Genomic DNA, 18,568 nt, shown 5'->3' with positions numbered 1-18,568 from the left:
CTGTGGAAGGGTGTGCTTCTGTGTACCACCACTAAAGCATTAATTGTACCTTTTCTCTAGTAAAATGCAATTAACCTCTAGCCCTCACCCCTGAGAGAACATTATTGCAATCCTTCCACTTGGAGACTGAGTCCCAGATCCTCAGACATATTTACGTGCTTAACTCCCATTGATTTCAATGGGAGATAGGTGTCTCAATACCTTTGAGGATCTGGGCCTGAGTTACTTTCTTCCTCCACACAGAACTAGCTCCTGTCCCAATCACAAGCAACCCATGAGGCAGAAAGTAAGCAGCATTTCTTCATTCCCCTTGCACAACTTCTAGTCTACCGACCCCAGTGTTAGTACCAGGGGGCAGCAAATGCAGAAAAAAGTCACACACGAATGCTAAGTACACTATAAGCACAGTTAGCCCTGGTCTACACTAGGACTTTAGGTCGAATTTAGCAGCATTAAATCGATGTAAACCTGCACCCGTCCACACGATGAAGCCCTTTATTTCGACTTAAAGGGCTCTAAAAATCGATTTCCTTACTCCACCCCTGACAAGTGGATTAGCGCTTAAATCGGCCTTGCTGGGTCGAATTTGGGGTACTGTGGACACAATTCGACGGTATTGGCCTCCGGGAGCTATCCCAGAGTGCTCCATTTTGACCGTTCTGGACAGCACTCTCAACTCAGATGCACTGGCCAGGTAGACAGGAAAAGAACCGCGAACTTTTGAATCTCATTTCCTGTTTGGCCAGCGTGGCAAGCTGCAGGTGACCATGCAGAGCTCATCAGCAGAGGTGACCATGATGGAGTCTCAGAATCGCAAAAGAGCTCCAGCATGGACCGAACGGGAGGTACGGGATCTGATCGCTGTATGGGGAGAGGAATCCGTGCTATCAGAACTCCGTTCCAGTTTTCGAAATGCCAAAACCTTTGTCAAAATCTCCCAGGGCATGAAGGACAGAGGCCATAACAGGGACCCGAAGCAGTGCCGCATGAAACTGAAGGAGCTGAGGCAAGCCTACCAGAAAACCAGAGAGGCGAACGGCCGCTCCGGGTCAGAGCCCCAAACATGCCGCTTCTATGATGAGCTGCATGCCATTTTAGGGGGTTCAGCCACCACTACCCCAGCCGTGTTGTTTGACTCCTTCAATGGAGATGGAGGCAATACGGAAGCAGGTTTTGGGGACGAAGAAGAAGATGATGATGACGAGGTTGTAGATAGCTCACAGCAAGCAAGCGGAGAAACCGGTTTTCCCGACAGCCAGGAACTGTTTCTCACCCTGGACCTGGAGCCAGTACCCCCTGAACCCAACCAAGGCTGCCTCCTGGACCCAGCAGGCGGAGAAGGGACCTCCGGTGAGTGTACCTTTTAAAATACTATACATGGTTTAAAAGCAAGCATGTGAAAGGATTACTTTGCCCTGGCATTCGCGGCTCTCCTGGATATACTCCCAAAGCCTTTGCAAAAGGTTTCTGGGGAGGGCAGACTTATTGCGTCCTTCATGGTAGGACACTTTACCACTCCAGGCCAGTAACACGTACTCGGGAATCATTGTACAACAAAGCATTGCAGTGTATGTTTGCTGGCGTTCAAGCAACATCCGTTCTTTATCTCTCTGTGTTATCCTCAGGAGAGTGAGATATAATCCATGGTCACCTGGTTGAAATAGGGTGCTTTTCTTCAGGGGACACTCAGAGGAGCCCATTCCTGCTGGGCTGTTTGCCTGCAGCTGAACAGAAATGTTCCCCGCTGTTAGCCACAGGGAGGGGGGAGGGTTGAGGGGGTAGCCACGCGGTGGGGGGAGGCAAAATGCGACCTTGGAACGAAAGCACATGAGCTATGTATGTAATGTTAACAGCAAGGTTTACCCTGAAAGAGTGTAGCCAGTGTTTTATAAAATGTGTCTTTTTAAATACCGCTGTCCCTTTTTTTTTCTCCACCAGCTGCATGTGTTTCAATGATCACAGGATCTTCTCCTTCCCAGAGGCTAGTGAAGATTAGAAAGAAAAAAAAACGCACTCGAGATGAAATGTTCTCCGAGCTCATGCTGTCCTCCCACACTGACAGAGCACAGACGAATGCGTGGAGGCAAATAATGTCAGACTGCAGGAAAGCACAAAATGACCAGGAGGAGAGGTGGCGGGCTGAAGAGAGTAAGTGGCGGGCTGAAGACAGGGCTGAAGCTCGAATGTGGCGGCAGCGTGATGAGAGGAGGCAGGATTCAATGCTGAGACTGCTGGAGGACCAAACCAGTATGCTCCAGTGTATGGTTGAGCTGAGGCAAAGGCAGCTGGAGCACAGACTGCCACTACAGCCCCTGTGTAACCAACTGCCCTCCTCCCCAAGTTCCATAGCCTCCACACCCAGATGCCCAAGAATGCGGTGGGGGGGCCTCCGGCCAACCAGCCACTCCACCACAGAGGATTGCCCCAAAAAAAGAAGGCTGGCATTCAATAAATTTTAAAGTTGTAAACTTTTAAAGTGCTGTGTGGCATTTTCCTTCCCTCCTCCACCACCCCTCCTGGGCTACCTTGGTAGTCATCCCCCTATTTGTGTGATGAATGAATAAAGAATGCATGAATGTGAAGCAACAATGACTTTATTGCCTCTGCAAGCGGTGATCGAAGGGAGGAGGAGAGGGTGGTTAGCTTACAGGGAAGTAGAGTGAACCAAGGGGCGGGGGGTTTCATCAAGGAGAAACAAACAGAACTTTCACACCGTAGCCTGGCCAGTCATGAAACTGGTTTTCAAAGCCTCTCTGATGCGTACCACGCCCTCCTGTGCTCTTCTAACCGCCCTGGTGTCTGGCTGCGCGTAACCAGCAGCCAGGCGATTTGCCTCAACCTCCCACCCCGCCATAAATGTCTCCCCCTTACTCTCACAGATATTGTGGAGCACACAGCAAGCAGTAATAACAGTGGGAATATTGGTTTCGCTGAGGTCTAAGCGAGTCAGTAAACTGCGCCAGCGCGCCTTTAAACGTCCAAATGCACATTCTACCACCATTCTGCACTTGCTCAGCCTGTAGTTGAACAGCTCCTGACTGCTGTCCAGGCTGCCTGTGTACGGCTTCATGAGCCATGGCATTAAGGGGTAGGCTGGGTCCCCAAGGATACATATAGGCATTTCAACATCACCAACAGTTATTTTCTGGTCTGGGAATAAAGTCCCTTCTTGAAGCTTTTGAAACAGACCAGAGTTCCTGAAGATGCGAGCGTCATGTACCTTTCCCGGCCATCCCACGTTGATGTTGGTGAAACGTCCCTTGTGATCCACCAGAGCTTGCAGCACTATTGAAAAGTACCCCTTGCGTTTATGTACTCGCCGGCTTGGTGCTCCGGTGCCAAGATAGGGATATGGGTTCCGTCTATGGCCCCACCACAGTTAGGGAATCCCATTGCAGCAAAGCCATCCACTATGACCTGCACATTTCCCAGGGTCACTACCCTTGATATCAGCAGATCTTTGATTGCGTGGGCTACTTGCATCACAGCAGCCCCAACAGTAGATTTGCCCACTCCAAATTGATTCCCAACTGACCGGTAGCTGTCTGGCGTTGCAAGCTTCCACAGGGCTATCGCCACTCGCTTCTCAACTGTGAGGGCTGCTCTCATCTTGGTATTCATGCGCTTCAGGGCAGGGGAAAGCAAGTCACAAAGTTCCATGAAAGTGCCCTTACGCATGCGAAAGTTTCGCAGCCACTGGGAATCGTCCCAGACCTGCAACACTATGCGGTCCCACCAGTCTGTGCTTGTTTCCCGAGCCCAGAATCGGCGTTCCACAGCATGAACCTGCCCCATTAGCACCATGATGCATGCATTGGCAGGGCCCATGCTTTCAGAGAAATCTGTGTCCATGTCCTGATCACTCACGTGACCGCGCTGACATCGCCTCCTCTCCCGGTAGCGCTTTGCCAGGTTCTGGTGCTGCATATACTGCTGGATAATGCGTGTGGTGTTTAATGTGCTCCTAATTGCCAAAGTGAGCTGAGCGGACTCCATGCTTGCCTTGGTATGGCGTCCGCACAGAAAAAAGGCGCGGAATGATTGTCTGCCGTTGCTCTGATGGAGGGAGGGGCGACTGACGACACGGCTTACAGGGTTGGCTTCAGGGGGCTAAAATCCACAAAGGGGGTGGCTTTACATCAAGGAGTAGTTCAGGCAGGACTTCACGGAGGGTTCCAATAAGAAATGGTGCACCTAAGTTATTGTTCTTATTGGAACAAGGAGGTTAGCCTGGCCTCTGATTGATACATGGCTAGATTTACCTCGCTGCACCTTCTCTGTGAGTGACTGCAGTGTGACCTAGAGGAATGAGTCCCCTAGACAGGGGAGGAGGCAAATGAGTACAAAACAAATCTGGTCTATTTCTTGTTTTGATCCACTCCATCTATCTTTTACATCTTTGGCTGGTAGCAGACGGTGCAGAAGGACTGCAAGCCATCCACATCTCATGGCTGCTCGGCAGAAGATGGTACAGTACGACTGCTAGCCATCCTCATCTCTTGCCTGCCTGGCAGAAGATGGTGCAATATGACTGCTAGCCATCCTCATCTCCTGCCTGCCCGGCAGAAGATGGTACAATACGATTGCTAGCCATCGTCATCTCTTGCCTGCCCGGCAGAAGATGGTACAATACGACTGCTAGCAATCCGTATTGCCTGCCTGCTCACCATTAGACGGTTCAATAGGACTGACAGCAGGACTAAAGAGAATGACCTGGTCAAGTCACCAAAAATTTAGTCCCTGCGCCCATGTCTGCCCAGGCGCTCCCAGCTGACGTGGCCAGGAGCACCTTGGACATGACGAGGATGGCTATCAGTCATACTGCACCGTCTGCTGCCAGAAGGCAATGGGTTGCTGCTACTATGTAGCAATGCCGTACCGCGTCTGCCAGCACCCAGGAGACATACGGTGACGGTTACCTGAGCGGGCTCCATGCTTGCGGTGGTATGGCGTCCACACAGGTAACTCAGGAAAAAAGGCGCGAAACGATTGTCTGCCCTTGCCTTCACGGAGGGAGGGAGAGAACGGGGGCCGGACAATATGTACCCAGAACCACCCGCGACAATGTTTTAGCCCAATCAGAGTGCTCCATTGTGACTGCTCTGGACAGCACACTCAACTCAGATGCACGATTGTTTGCCGTTGCTCTGACGCGGGGGGGGCGACTGAGGACACGGCTTATAGGGTTGACTTCACGGAGGGTTCCAATAAGAAATGGTGCACCTAAGTTATTGTTCTTATTGGAACAAGGAGGTTAGTCTGGCCTCTGATTGATACATGGCTAGATCTACCTCGCTGCACCTTCTCTGTGAGTGACTGCAGTGTGACCTAGAGGAATGAGTCCCGTAGACAGGGGAGGAGGCAAATGAGTACAAAACAAATCTGGTCTATTTCTTGTTTTGATCCACTCCATCTATCTTTTACATCTTTGGCTGGCAGCAGACGGTGCAGAAGGACATATTGCCTACCTGCTCACCATAAGACGGTTCAATAGGACTGACTGCCGGACTTAAGAGAATGACCTGGTCAAGTCACTAAAAATTTAGTCCCTGCACCCATGTCTGCCTAGGCGCTCCTGATCGACCTCACACAGGCGACCAGGAGTACCTCGGACATGACGAGGACGGCTACCAGTCGTATTGTACCGTCTGCTGCCACAAGGCAATGGGTTGCTGCTACTGTGTAGCAATGCCATACCGCGTCTGCCAGCACCCAGGAGACATACGGTGACGGTTACCTGAGCGGGCTCCATGCTTGCGGTGGTATGGTGTCCACACAGGTAACTCAGGAAAAAAAGCGCGAAACGATTGTCTGCCCTTGCTTTCACGGAGGGAGGGAGGGAGGGAGGGAAGGGGGGACTGACGATATGTACCCAGAACCACCCGCAACAATGTTTTAGCCCCATCAGGCATTGGGATCTCAACCCAGAATTCCAATGGGCAGCAGAGACTGCGGGAACTGTGGGATAGCTACCCACAGTGCAACGCTCTGGAAGTCGACTCTAGCCTCGGTACTGTGGAAGCACTCCGCCGAGTTAATGCACTTAATGCACTTCTGTGGGGACACACACACTCGAATATATAAAACCGATTTCTAAAAAACCGACTTCTATAAATTCGACCTTATTCCGTAGTGTAGACATACCCTTAGACTAATCACTACAAAAAGCACAGCTAAATCTGCACTAAGCTTAGCTTTGGGTAATATTTTTGAAAGCACCCATTTGTAACTTAGGAGCCTAAATTCCAACACTTAATAAATGATTCAGGCTTATATTTTCAAAATCGTCTGCGGGATATGGACACTCAGTTCCCATGAATTTTAGTGGGTATTGGGCTTCCAAATTGTCAGGAGCCTTTGGAAATTTCAGCCTATCTTTTGTTCCTGCAGTTCACCACATTTAAGTTTGGGTATAGCAGGCATTTCTCTGGTTGTAGTATGTGAATTTTACAGCCAAAGGGGAATTTTTCAGCAAAAAAATTTTTTGTTGGAAAATGCTGATTTGTTGATACCAAGACTATTTGCAGAAAAGGGTAGGTTTTGAACAATTTCCTCTTTGTTTGTTTTTTTAAGTTTCTAAGTTGTTGAAATGGGATTAAAAAGGTTTCATTTTCGGTTCAAAATGACTTTTCGTTTTGAAATGAAAGTTAATTTAAGGTAAATATATATTATATATATATAAACTAAAACGTCAAAATTGAAATGAAATGTTTCAAAATTATTGAAACAAAACATTCTGACTGACCTGATCCAAAAAATTTTTGGATTTTCAATAATGAAAATTAGACATTTTGATTTTTCATCTGAACTCAGGAGCAGAAATATTTTCAATATCTCGAAAATTTTCATGGAATGGGAAAACCACCCAACTGTAGTGAATTCCTTGTTTCTTTTCTGTCTGTGTTTATGTAGATACAGTTTTGCACATAACAAAATGTTTAATTTCTTTCTATTATGTTCAGTACCAAAAACTTTGTACCCCTGACTTCAATGGACCAGGATTTGATCACCAGTGTTTTGCATAAAAGCCCTTTGTATTATCCTTTTTTGCCTCTTGCAAGAGCATAGTTTATTACTGTGTAAGTAGAGGCAGTCCCTGCTGCAGACAATTTGTAACCAAGCACCCACTTTAGAAGAGGTGTGGTAGCTGACTGGTTAAGATGCTCAGGTACACTCCTGAAAGTTGTGGGTTTGCTACTTGCTTGATCTCAGGCTGAAAGGCCACCTTCCATTCACCTAGCTGCTCCATGGGGTTAGAGAAGCCAAAGGTGTTTGGATGTGATGCTGGCCCCATCACACCATTGTGAACTGTTGGCTAGGGAACTGATGTGCCTTAACCATGCCAACCTGCTGAGCCAGTGACTTGTAAGAACTCTGACCCCCTTCTAGGCCCATATTAGAATTTAATGAACAGTAGGGGTGGAGTGTACACTATATTGGCTTAATTTTACTTCCACTGAAGCTTGTAGTACTCCAATTGATTTCAATGGGAACACAGTTAAGCCATGCTGAGTGCTTTTGAAAATCCCATCCTACATATTGTACTTGCTGTAACAGATACAGTTCATATCAGACAGAAAGGAGCCAACTGTCACAGGACAATGACACACACAGACACTCAGATGGGAGACCTAAGTTCCAGTCCCTGAGCCAATGAATATTGAATTATTTATACAAAGTGGAACAGCTTTAAGAGGCAACCCTGAGAAAGCTCCATAACCCAGTGGTTCAGGCTGTCACCTAACATGTGGTAAACCCAGGCTCAAGTCTCTGTTCCCTATCAGGTAGATGGGAGACTTGAACCTATATCTCCCACAGCCTGAGTAAATATTCTAACCACTGGGCTAAAAGGTATAAGGGAGGGGAGGAACTCCTTCCCACCCTCCAGGAGAAAAGGCTTAGGCACCTAACGTTAGGAAAATTGGCTGTGAATCCCTAGCAGACGGAGACACCTCCCTCCAGCCCAGACTTATGTGTCTAAGTCCCTTAAGGGGTGTGGCCTTAACACACACCACTCTCCTCTGCATTTCCTATTGGCTAGCTTAGGCAGCTTCCTGCTCAGCTTGCTAGCTTTTGTAGATCTCATTCTTAGGTGCTTAACACTCTTCTGATTGTCTTATATAGAGAGCCTGAGCTCCTTACTTGGGGCTGTTGATTCCAGTAGGCAGTGTGCTGCCTAACATTTAGACATTGCAATGCTTAAGACCCCTTTGTGGATCTAGTCCCTTTTTTCTTGGGTGCCACCTGTGGCAATGTTTGGGAGAGCTGATCACTATGGTACAAATAATAAAGGGAGAATTTCATGAATCCCAGAGTGATAGCTCCGATTACTAATTATCTGTATTGCAATAGTACATAGGAGCCCTAGTCATGTACCATTATGCTGTGGTCTGTACAAACACAGAACAAAGACACAATTGGATAATGGGATGAGATTTTACTTGGCCAAAGTGTAATTTGAGGTTTTCTCCAGAAAAGAACATTAAACCTTCCACTGAAATGCTTTTAAGTCACTTTGCTTTTATAGTCTCCTTCAGTTTAGGTGTTAAAGTGTCTCCATTTCAAAAAAGAAAATTCTAAATAAGTGTAACTACCTTTTCCAAGCATTCAAAGGAATAACTGCATTCACAAAGCATGGCATCAACCTGAAGTGCCACAGAAATCCCAGACAGTGTCCTGCCATCACTTTGTCCCAGCCAATTACATTGAAATTACTCTACAAATCACTTTGAGTACTTATAGAGAAACTGTTCCTATTACAGAGGGGAAAAATAAAATTGGCAAAAGGCAAGTATATGCTCTTTCATAACACAAACATTCTCTCCATGAACGGGAGGGCTACTAGCTGTATGATGTCCCTGTTGTAATTACTTTTGTGATAGCAAATGTCCAGCTATATAGGTGGTACTGAGGATGAGACAAGAAGCAGGTTTATAAAGTATACTTATTCTGTCATGTTCAGGAACCAAACAAGGCTAGATCATTGTAGCTGGGCAAGGCAGTATTTTTTCCAGGTGGCTGCCATCTTGTGCTCCAGCATCTGAGCTTTCATTTAGAAATAAATAAATAAAAGGAGGAAAGTAAATCTCTAGCCTTTATGATTACAAAGAAAACCTTCAAAATGTGAACTGGGCATCAGCCAGTGAGCCAAACTGAAAGTGCCCAGCAGAGCACACATCATATGCTGTATGTCACCGTGAACTAGTGAGAGTGGCGTCTCATTCTGACTTCTCAAATGGGCAGAGCTTGGTACTGTAGCAGAACTTGGGGCAGGTCTCCACTACGAGGTTAAGTCGACCTAAGTTATGCAACTCCAGCTACGTGAATAATGTAGCTGGCGTCAACATACTTTAGGTTGACTTATTGCGGTGTCTAAACCGCCCTGGGTCGATGGGAGAAACTCAAATCTAAATATTCTTCTTTCTAATATTGTTTCAAAGGGCACTTTCAACTCAATATCTCAAGTGGAATTTTGGGCTCTCTTGTCAAACAGAACACCTTCTGGAAGAAGTGAAACCCTTGAGAATTATAAATACTACAATATGAATGGAATTATTACCATAAAACATTTAAATTAAGCCACACTAGGAGTTTCCCTTTCTTCCTGTGAAGTCAATCTGATCTATGTTACTATGTTGCAGAAATTTGCAGTAAAATATAACTTACCCAGTCACTATAACTATCAAACTGCTTATCTTCACAAAGAATCAATCAACTTTAGAGAAATGGGCCTTGTCTGTACAAAGAGAAAACAGCTTCTAGATTCCATCTAAACAAATAGCCTCAGTAAGGATCTCACTGTATAGGAGAGAAAACTGTTTGCTTGCCACCTGGCCTTCCTTTTTTATTTCCAGCCTCTGTGGGGGGACCTCACAACCTATTTTCTTCAGTGCTAAGTCTTAAGATTTGTGGATTCTGCAGGTTAGCAAATACCACACCCTTTCCCTGTGTTTGCTTTCAGGACAGCAACATGACTGTTCCTGAGAGACTGACAAAATAACGATTAAAGCATATTCTACAGCATTCGTGTTACTTTGATTAATGCAGGTGCATAAGCACAAAGGAGCCTCAGTCAGCTTCATACCAATAGAATACAGGGGGATGGAATAATTTTTTACAGTGGGGGTGCCGAGAACCATTGAACCAAACTGTAAACCCTGTATATAATGGAAACCTCCTGCAACTCCAGTTCGAGCACCTATGATAGAACAGCTATAGAAATACAACAGACTAACGTTTTGGCTGTTTTGGGGAGGGGGAGATTGTGCAAAGAAACACACAACAGGCACAGATCTAGTTCATATGGAAAAACATGGCTGTACCACACACACGCAGAATACAAAAATCCTATATACACGCACACGCATCTCTATATCCACACAACAGAGACGTGTAAAGAGAGCGAATGTTTCTAAATTGGTGTCTCTTATACACAAAGGCAACTGTGCTTCCATCTCAGGAACCTCAGCTGTATCTCAACCACCAAGCTGAAGACTAGGCAAATGTAACACATGCCAATGTGTGCTGTACGTTGCAAACGTTCACACAGCTGGACACGGGTGTACTATGCACAAACGCCGAGGGCTCGCTAAGAAAAGAAAAAGCTGCCGCAAACAAGATGCGCTCTCCAGAGCGCCAGAGGGACAGCTCCGCTCCAGCGACCCGCGCACTCGTCCGCTCTGCGAGCCCCCAGGGGAGCCGCTGGCGCGCAGCAGGGGAGGTGGCTGGAAGGGAGCGGAGATGCTTTTAACTGAAGTAAATCGGGAGGGCAGGACGCTGCCCACCCGGGCCAGCAGCCCGCCACCCACCTGACAAGGGGTCCCAGCTGCAGGATGTGCAGCAGCAGCACCAGGGGTCTGTCCCGGCTCAGCTCCCGGTGGATGAAGACCAGGTTGAACTGCACCAGCACGCAGGGCAGGAGGGCGAAGAGCAGGGTCAGCGCCTGCCAGATGCGGTCCCCCGCCGCGCGGTAGGTGCTGCTCAGGTACAGGGCGGTGCCCGTCTCGGCCACGAAGAGGAGCAGGGAGACGAGGACGGAGCCCGGGAATTTCATCTCCGCCCGTGCCGGCAGCCGGCGCGCCGGGCGCCTTATCTGTCTGCGGCAGCCGGCTGGGCAGGGCCCCCCGCTCCGCCCATCGCCCTCTCCCGCGGGGCTCGGGCCGGGTTCGCCGCGGGGGCAGCGCTGCCCGCTAGGGGGAGTCCCGCTTGCTGCGGCGGCCCGGCCACCTGCCCCCAGCCCCTCCGCACGCCGGGGCCTGCCCGGGGAGCGCCGCCGCCGCCGCCCCGGACGCGAGAGCGGGCTCGGGGCCCTGGCGCAGGCACCCGCGTGGGCAGCAGCCGCCGCCGCCGCCCGGTAGCGGCAGGGGCGCAGAGCGGAGACAGCTGCGGCGCTGGCAAAGGGGCTTGGGTCAGCCCCAGCGGAGAGGAAACCACCTCTTCCTCTGCGGCGCTGCTTGGGGGGGGGGGGGGGGGGCGCTGGGGAATGAGGGGCAGGGGCAGCCCCCCGCCCCCTAGGAGCTTTATTGTAGGTCCCTCCACAGCCCCCTACACCGGGTGCTGGGACAATCTGTGTCGTGGGGGGTGCTGAGAGCCACTGAACCCCGCTGTAAACCCGCTCAGGGGTTCTCAAATTCATTGCAGCGCCACCCCCTTCTGACAACAACGGGAGGGGGGCCCGAAGCCTGCGCCTGCCCCAGGCAGCGGGGGCCAAAGCCGAAGCCCAAGGGTTTCAGCCCCGGGCAGGGGGCCTGTAACCTGAGCCCCGCCACTCAGGGCTGAACCCTTGAGCTTTGTCCCCTGGCTGTGGGACTCAGGCTTAGGCCCCGGGGCCCTAGCAAATCTCATGCCAGCCCTGGCAACCCCAGTAAAATGGGGTTGTGACCCACTTTGGGGTCCTGACCCACAGTTTGAGAACTGCTGCTGTATATGATGGAAACCACTTCAAGCCAGAGGGTGCAGCAGCATCCCCCACACCGCTAGTTCCAGCACCAATGCACTTATAGAGTTGGTTAAAGATCATTGGGTGATAGGGTTGTCAATTTTGATTGGACTTTGCTTGGAGATTTCATCACGACAATCTTTAATGAAAGATCAGTCTTTAATTTCTAGGGCTTGTTTACACTACTGCACTGGGTCAGTCTAAGATACGCAACTTCAGCTATGTGAATAGCGTAACTGAAGTCGACGTACTTAGATCTACTTACCGTGGTGTCTTTACTGCGGTAGGTTGACAGCTGGCGCTCTCCTGTCAACTCCGCTTGCACTTCTCGTTCTGGTGGAGTACCAGAGTTGAGAGGAGAGCGCTCAGCAGTCAATTTATCGCATCTGTGCTACAACCCCCGCTGGATCGATTGCTGCCCGCCGATCTGGCGCCTAGTGTAGACAAGTCCCTAGAGACTCCAGGACAATCCTGGAGGGTTGGGAACCCTAACTGGGTGAGAGTTTCTGAAGTTCAAAGCTGATCCTCATTCTGCATTTCCCACTGCACCATTTCCCATGTGGTTTGTCAGAGTGTAAGTAGGCAGGGACAAGGACAGGCTTCAGCTGGTGTCTCTCTGTGAACTTAACATAATGGTAGCGCATTCCCCTGGGGGAAATGTGTTAGCTTTGACCACCCACTTCAGTCCTCACCGGCCTTCAGAGGGAAGGGGATTGGAGCCAGTTCCAAGAGTCAACCTGCAAGGATTGCCTGGGTGAGATAAATCAGAGGTGGCAGGTTCATTTATGCTGACCTGGGCTGAACTGCTAGCAAACACCAGGAAATCAGTTTGATAGCCTAAGTGCAAGAACAAAAGCAGCCTCTGATTTTGTATGACAATTTTCAGGTGCCCAACTTGAGACACTTGAATTCAGTAGGTGGTGTGGGCACTCTGCTCTTCTGAAAAATCAGGCCCAAGGTATTTTAAATTGGCACTTGAAAGCTGTAGCCACTTTTGAAAGTTTTAACCAAGGTTTCCCTAGTTTAACCTCTCTCATAATGTAACACTGATCTCCCCATTCAGCCACTTTTCACTAGCTTGCCATGTGCATACAAGTTCCTGCAGTGCTTAATTTGTGGCAGGGCTGAGCCCTGGCATCTGTAGGCTTGGCAGTTCATAGCCCTGGTACTTCGTTTGCTGCATCAGTTATGTCAAAAAATTGTTTGAGGCCTGGCACCTCTTTCATTACAAATTAAGCACTGAATTCCTGAATCCCTTACGGCGTGTCCATAGGGCTTCAAAAAAACACTGCAGAAATCTTAGCTATGGTTTATGGGTACTTGGGAACCTGGAGACCAGTTGCTGAGGAAATCTCTTTTAGAAAAAGATTAAGATGGAACGGGAGTAGATTTCTGACCTTTTGTCCTGCTTTTGACGCCTTTGTGGGCCGCAACCTAGGCATCATCTCCTTTTGGAAAAATAAACAGACCAATAATTTATAGTTCAGCAATACTAGTGATAGAAATGGTGAAAGCTGTAGACTGGACTGGGCTCAGGACCTTGCTGCCAAACCCTAAGATGGTGGATTACAGTTCTGAGTTTTCAGAGCAAGAAACACCAGCAGATGGGTAGAGAAGTGTAGCTTCCCAGTGTCAGAGCCTATGCCTCCTCAAATGACTATTTTTCCAACTGTAGGGACTATGTCTGACATGTTTGTACAGCACCTCGCATAATGGATCTCTGATCCTGACTGGAGCGCTATTGGAAATTAACATAATAGCGGTCATCACTGATCATGTTCTCAGCAGGGATGGGCAAACTGCTTCAGAAAAGACCTCATCCATTTTCTCAAACCAAATGCCACCTTTCACAGATTATTAGATATATGTCTCATCACAACCCTCCTTTGCAGAAACCCCAGTAGGCCTGACACTTTGTTTGCTTTCATATGGTTAAAAAACCCCTCATCCTGAGAAGACTCCACAGATGTCTCCACCATCAAGGGAGCTGATGTCATTTAAATTAGTCCATAGCAATTATAAACTGTTGTCTATGCTAGCAGAGACAATCATTAACAAAGTTCATGCTGAGAAGGAAAAAGGGTATTTTGTGGCTTTCATTGTGCTCGCTGCCAACCTAATAATGTAACAGTTTAATGAACCCATCTAGTAATTCAAGTATTTCAAATGCCCAAAGTGAAATGTTGCTTTAAAAGTTAAGACCATTAATTCTTAGTTGGCCTCCTACGTGGCGGCGACACCCACTGCTATTGGATGGTGGCACACACTTTCTAACAGATGAATGAAGTTTGAAGGTTATAAAGGCAATGTGGACACCTCCTTATCAATATGGCAGCTTTAAAGAATATTAGCTAACAAACAGCAAGAGCAATTGGAATTGTCTCAGTTACTGGGCAAACTGCACCTCTGACTCTTCCTGGTCTGTCCGCACTCATCCCCTCTAGCTCTCAGACCTCGAGGCATCACCAATCTTTCAGGGTGGCATCATGTGATTGTTGCACTCTCAGGCCCTGGGCTGCAACCGTGATTTACCTCAGCAGGTCTGACTTATGTCCAAACCCTGCAATTCTTTCCTCTCCAGGGTGATGATGATAGAAATCAGTGACCAAACGACCTTCTTAAAGCAAAGTTTCATTTATTTAGAACCCAAGCACTTCAGAGAAAACATATCTTAAAAGCAGTAAAACACACTACACACGTCTAGCTTACCAGGTGTTTAACTGTCCTCTACACGGGGATCCTGGAAGGACTAGCTCCCTATAGACTCTTCCACAGAGCCTGTCTCTCAAAGCTCACAACACGCTCCGGACAGCCCCAAAGACTCATCACCCTTCACAGGGATCAAGACACTTTTTCATTGTTTAACACCCTTTGATCTCTCATCTCCTGCCACAAAACAGTGGTGTCACTTCAGTTTACACTCTCGAAGGATACCACTCTTTCACGTGGGTACTGGGGTGCTCTTATAGGAAAAGCTGTTGTCTCACCTGCCTGTACAGAGCCACTGAACTTGAGCCTTATTAGTGTATAATAAACATTCCGGTAACCCCAATGTCCAATAACTTACATTTCCTGACCGGTCACAGTGTTCTTAAAATTATTATATAGCAGTATTCATAACATTATTATGTATCAGCTCTAGATCTGCAACAAGTATTAGGTGAAAAAAGTGCTAGCTTCCTTTTGTTTGGGACCTTTCTAGATCTGCATCTGCAATGGCAAATCGTGAGCCCACAATTCACCACAGCTCCATAATCTATTACTCCATGGGCGGTAGCACAGATGGAAGCTATAGTGAAGAGAGGGCTCAGGTGTATTTTACTACTGTGCCATCTAAATGTTCTTCAGAGGCAAACTGAAGGTGCTCTGGAGATTGGGCCCTTCAAATGGGGAAGGGAGGACGTGTGTGTGTGAAATTTAGGTAGGCTGAAGATACTTGCCTGAATTGGAAACTGACCAACACACCAAGGGTAACATATCTCTACTATTATGAGAACTGCCATGGGATCTTTAATGATCACAGGTGGTCCAAACCTTAGTTTTACTTCTCACCCAAAAGACCTCTCCTCCAGCAGGACAGTGCCACCAAGAATAGTACTGGGACGTTGAGTCAGTACTGATTCGGAGGGAAAAGTGGTACCTAAAGCACGTGTTCTCAAGAATAATCAATTAATACAAATATCCATAACATTTAAGATGAGGCTTTTATTGTAAGGCAAAAGATAACCACAGCTTTTATATTAACAATGTGGGTATACACAGATTTTCTCTATCACTGGTAAGCCAATATTATTAACACTGCTTTAAAATGCTATAACTCTAGCTTCTATTAGTGTATGTATCAATTACAATGCAAAACTAATACAAAAAACACATCTTGAAAGATCACAGTGTTTCCAACATTATAACATCCGGGCGTTTTAAGCCAATAAGGTGCACGTCTACAAGGGTAAAATCAAACTGAGTTCTAAAGGAACTACACCACGCTATCGCTGTGTGCGGGTGTCACAGACAAAAAATGAAGCTAGGATACAGCACTTGCTTATTATACAAGAAATGAATACCATGTATCATATGCTGGAATATAGCAAATGATCAGCGTATGGAATACAGTGTATGGAATATAGCAAACGATCACTCAATATGAAATAATATCTATGTTAGCAATGCAATCTACTTTCCCTGGTACACTTGCTGGTACTCACGTACATATGTTTTTAGATAAATTGGGCCAAAGCAGGTGTAAAATGCTATCAAACTGGGCCTTGATCATGCAAACATGCATGTGCTTAATTGTTCTTACATGAATGTTCTTGACTTCGGTGAGTCTTGATGTCAATGTTCAACTCATGTGAATAAACTTAAAATGCATGCATAAGGGTTTGCAGGCTTGGGGCCCAGAATGGTAGTGTCACACCTACTTCACATAGATGTAATGACCTTATCCTGCACCACTGACATCAACAGGAGTTTTATCATTGATTTCAGTGAGTTGGATGAGGCCCTAAATGGCTACACAAAGTTGAACACTGTAGAAAAATCAGGCCTATTGTTAGTGCAAACCTTTCCCTCCCTCTAGCAGACATATTTAAATGGTAATGAAGACTACAGCACAAGTTAATTTTAGTTCATATAGTACTCTTGCCTGATATGAAAAAGAAATATTTAAGATTTCCCATCTCCCTATATATAGTATACAATTGACCCCAGGATTTCTGTATAAAATGTTTTTTGGTAATGTTATGCAACATTGTTTAGGAATATCATTGTATTATAAAATATCTTTTATACAACTGTCAACACATTGCTATGCAAAATATGTTTTAATTAAAAGTAGTTTTCTGCCATATTATTTGTATTGCTGTATTTGAACCTAATTGCATTAGCTTTCTCTTTGAATCATCACATGAAAAACATCAGTGGGCTCTATATATTTGTTAGTAAGAGACTAGAGCCTTTCATCCCTTATGACAAATCCGTCTCTTATTGATGTATTGATTTCTCAGATCATGACTGGCAACGTTACAAAGAGAATACAGAACCAGTAATGACTATAACTATTGGATATAAATTAGGCAGGAATTTTATTAGTTCAAAAAGTTTGTGTACTTCAACCCTTTTTTTGGAATACTCACACATATTGAGCATTTCTTCACAATTCCATTTATTAAATTAATCTATATGAATGGATAGCAGTAGATACAATTACAGACAATTCCTATATGGACAGAATTTTTTCAGAGAGTATGCCTATGATGACTTTGCTATAAATGGCATTGATTCAAGGCAGCAGAAATCTGTTAAGTACAGCACATACTGTACAATATTTGTGCAATGAAGCCAACTCTGTGCTATTTTCTTGGAAAATGCCTATTCACATCCCAGAAATGCAGTATTGTTTTGTGGGCCCTGAGTTTTTCTGGCTTATGGCTTTGCAGTAGGTTGTTCCCTTGTAATGTGTTTTTTTGGACATTTGCTCATTTCTTTTCAGTTTAGCCTTAATGCTACTTACTACTCAATCCAGAACATTTAAATACAAACTCAAATTTCTTCTCACAGCAATGTAAACCAGTGGTGTTAGCCAATGGTTGTTCATCCCTGTGGTTCTTGACAGCAAGATTCATCTCTTAAATCTGTATAGCAATTCTCATCTCCTCCTATATGAAGATCACAATATCAGAGAACACCCATTGATATTATGTCAACAGATGTTCAGGACAGGTAGGTGGAGTTGACCATCAGAGTTGAGATCTACTCTATAGATCTCAGAGAGACGTTTTGTCCATAAACGTTTCTGATCTAATTTTAAAAAATGGGCAACTAAGATGTACTCTCAGTGATGCACGCATGGGTCAAAACAGATAACTACATGCATGAAACATGCAATGTTGTTTGCAAACCCTGTATCTACATGTGCAAATGGGTCTTTGCCTGAAGAATTATCCCATTTGCACCTGCAACTCTATATTTTGCACACACCTACAGTGGTCACACTTAAAACTTAACAATGTGACCTTTAAAAATAATCAATGTTCTCATGTTATCCATGGCATTTCTATATATTTAGTATCAGTAATATGAAAGTGACATTACTTATTTACAAAGGTAGCTGAAAAGTCTTTAAGGGTAACCAGTGTCTTTGTTCATATTTCCAAGGATAATTTAGGTGTATATTTCAGAACATTAGTTCATTTTACCCACCTTCTTGTGACTGTCTTAGTAGAAATGAGTTACGGTAGAACTGGAAATATTACCTACAAATTCATTTTTTGTTATATTCGCAGATTTGAAAAGTCAGTGACAATCAATATACAGTCCAATGATTATATTTAGCATCAGGGAAGTGGCAGAGCCAATGAGCAGAGGCCAGCAGGGAGTGAGAAAGTAACGTAATACTAATATGTGGACAACCTCCTTTCACATTAAAATAGACAGTCCTACAGAAGTGTGCTTTGTTGTCAGAAACAAAGGAGTTGGGCTGCTAATCTAGCCTTCTGAAGCGATTCATAACATAGGTGGAGGGGGAAAAAGAAAAGAAAAAAAACCACATAGACAAAGCTGAGATTTAAAACAATGGCATAAAATAAGTATATTCCTGATGCTGAAAGCTTGAGTGCTAGAAAAAAAACA

The 18,568-nt window shown here is 46.0% G+C and overlaps 2 protein-coding genes across 2 annotated transcripts in view; one reads left to right on the top strand and one right to left on the bottom strand.

Annotated features, from left to right (window-relative positions):
• The window catches only part of XK (X-linked Kx blood group antigen, Kell and VPS13A binding protein), a 28,971-nt gene extending 17,807 nt beyond the window's left edge, over window positions 1-11,164 (bottom strand). Inside the window, exon 1 of the mRNA XM_074968711.1 lies at window positions 10,809-11,164. Within this exon, the coding sequence (XP_074824812.1) occupies window positions 10,809-11,053 (245 nt within the window). The 5' untranslated portion in view covers window positions 11,054-11,164. The remainder of the gene's footprint in view (window positions 1-10,808) is intronic.
• On the top strand, window positions 945-9,974 carry LOC141988140 (uncharacterized). Its single transcript, XM_074953977.1, has 3 exons — window positions 945-1,350; window positions 1,939-2,377; window positions 9,962-9,974. The coding sequence occupies exons 1-3, from the start codon at window positions 945-947 to the stop codon at window positions 9,972-9,974; spliced, it is 858 nt and encodes a 285-aa protein (XP_074810078.1).
• Window positions 11,165-18,568: the final 7,404 nt, after the last annotated feature.

Source organism: Natator depressus, chromosome 1, assembly GCF_965152275.1.
Source record: "Natator depressus isolate rNatDep1 chromosome 1, rNatDep2.hap1, whole genome shotgun sequence".
NCBI lineage: Eukaryota > Metazoa > Chordata > Testudines > Cheloniidae > Natator > Natator depressus.
Note: the sequence above shows the minus strand (reverse complement) of the source record. Positions and strands in the feature narration are given on the sequence as shown.

What these genes read in the sequence shown, in the direction of transcription:
- LOC141988140 (XM_074953977.1), top strand. Translation starts at nt 945, where the DNA reads ATGAAGGACAGAGGCCATAACAGGGACCCGAAGCAGTGCCGCATGAAA. An exon ending in AGGCGGAGAAGGGACCTCCG is followed by an intron (nt 1,351 to 1,938) that starts GTGAGTGTACCT and finishes TTTCTCCACCAG; the next exon opens with CTGCATGTGTTTCAATGATC.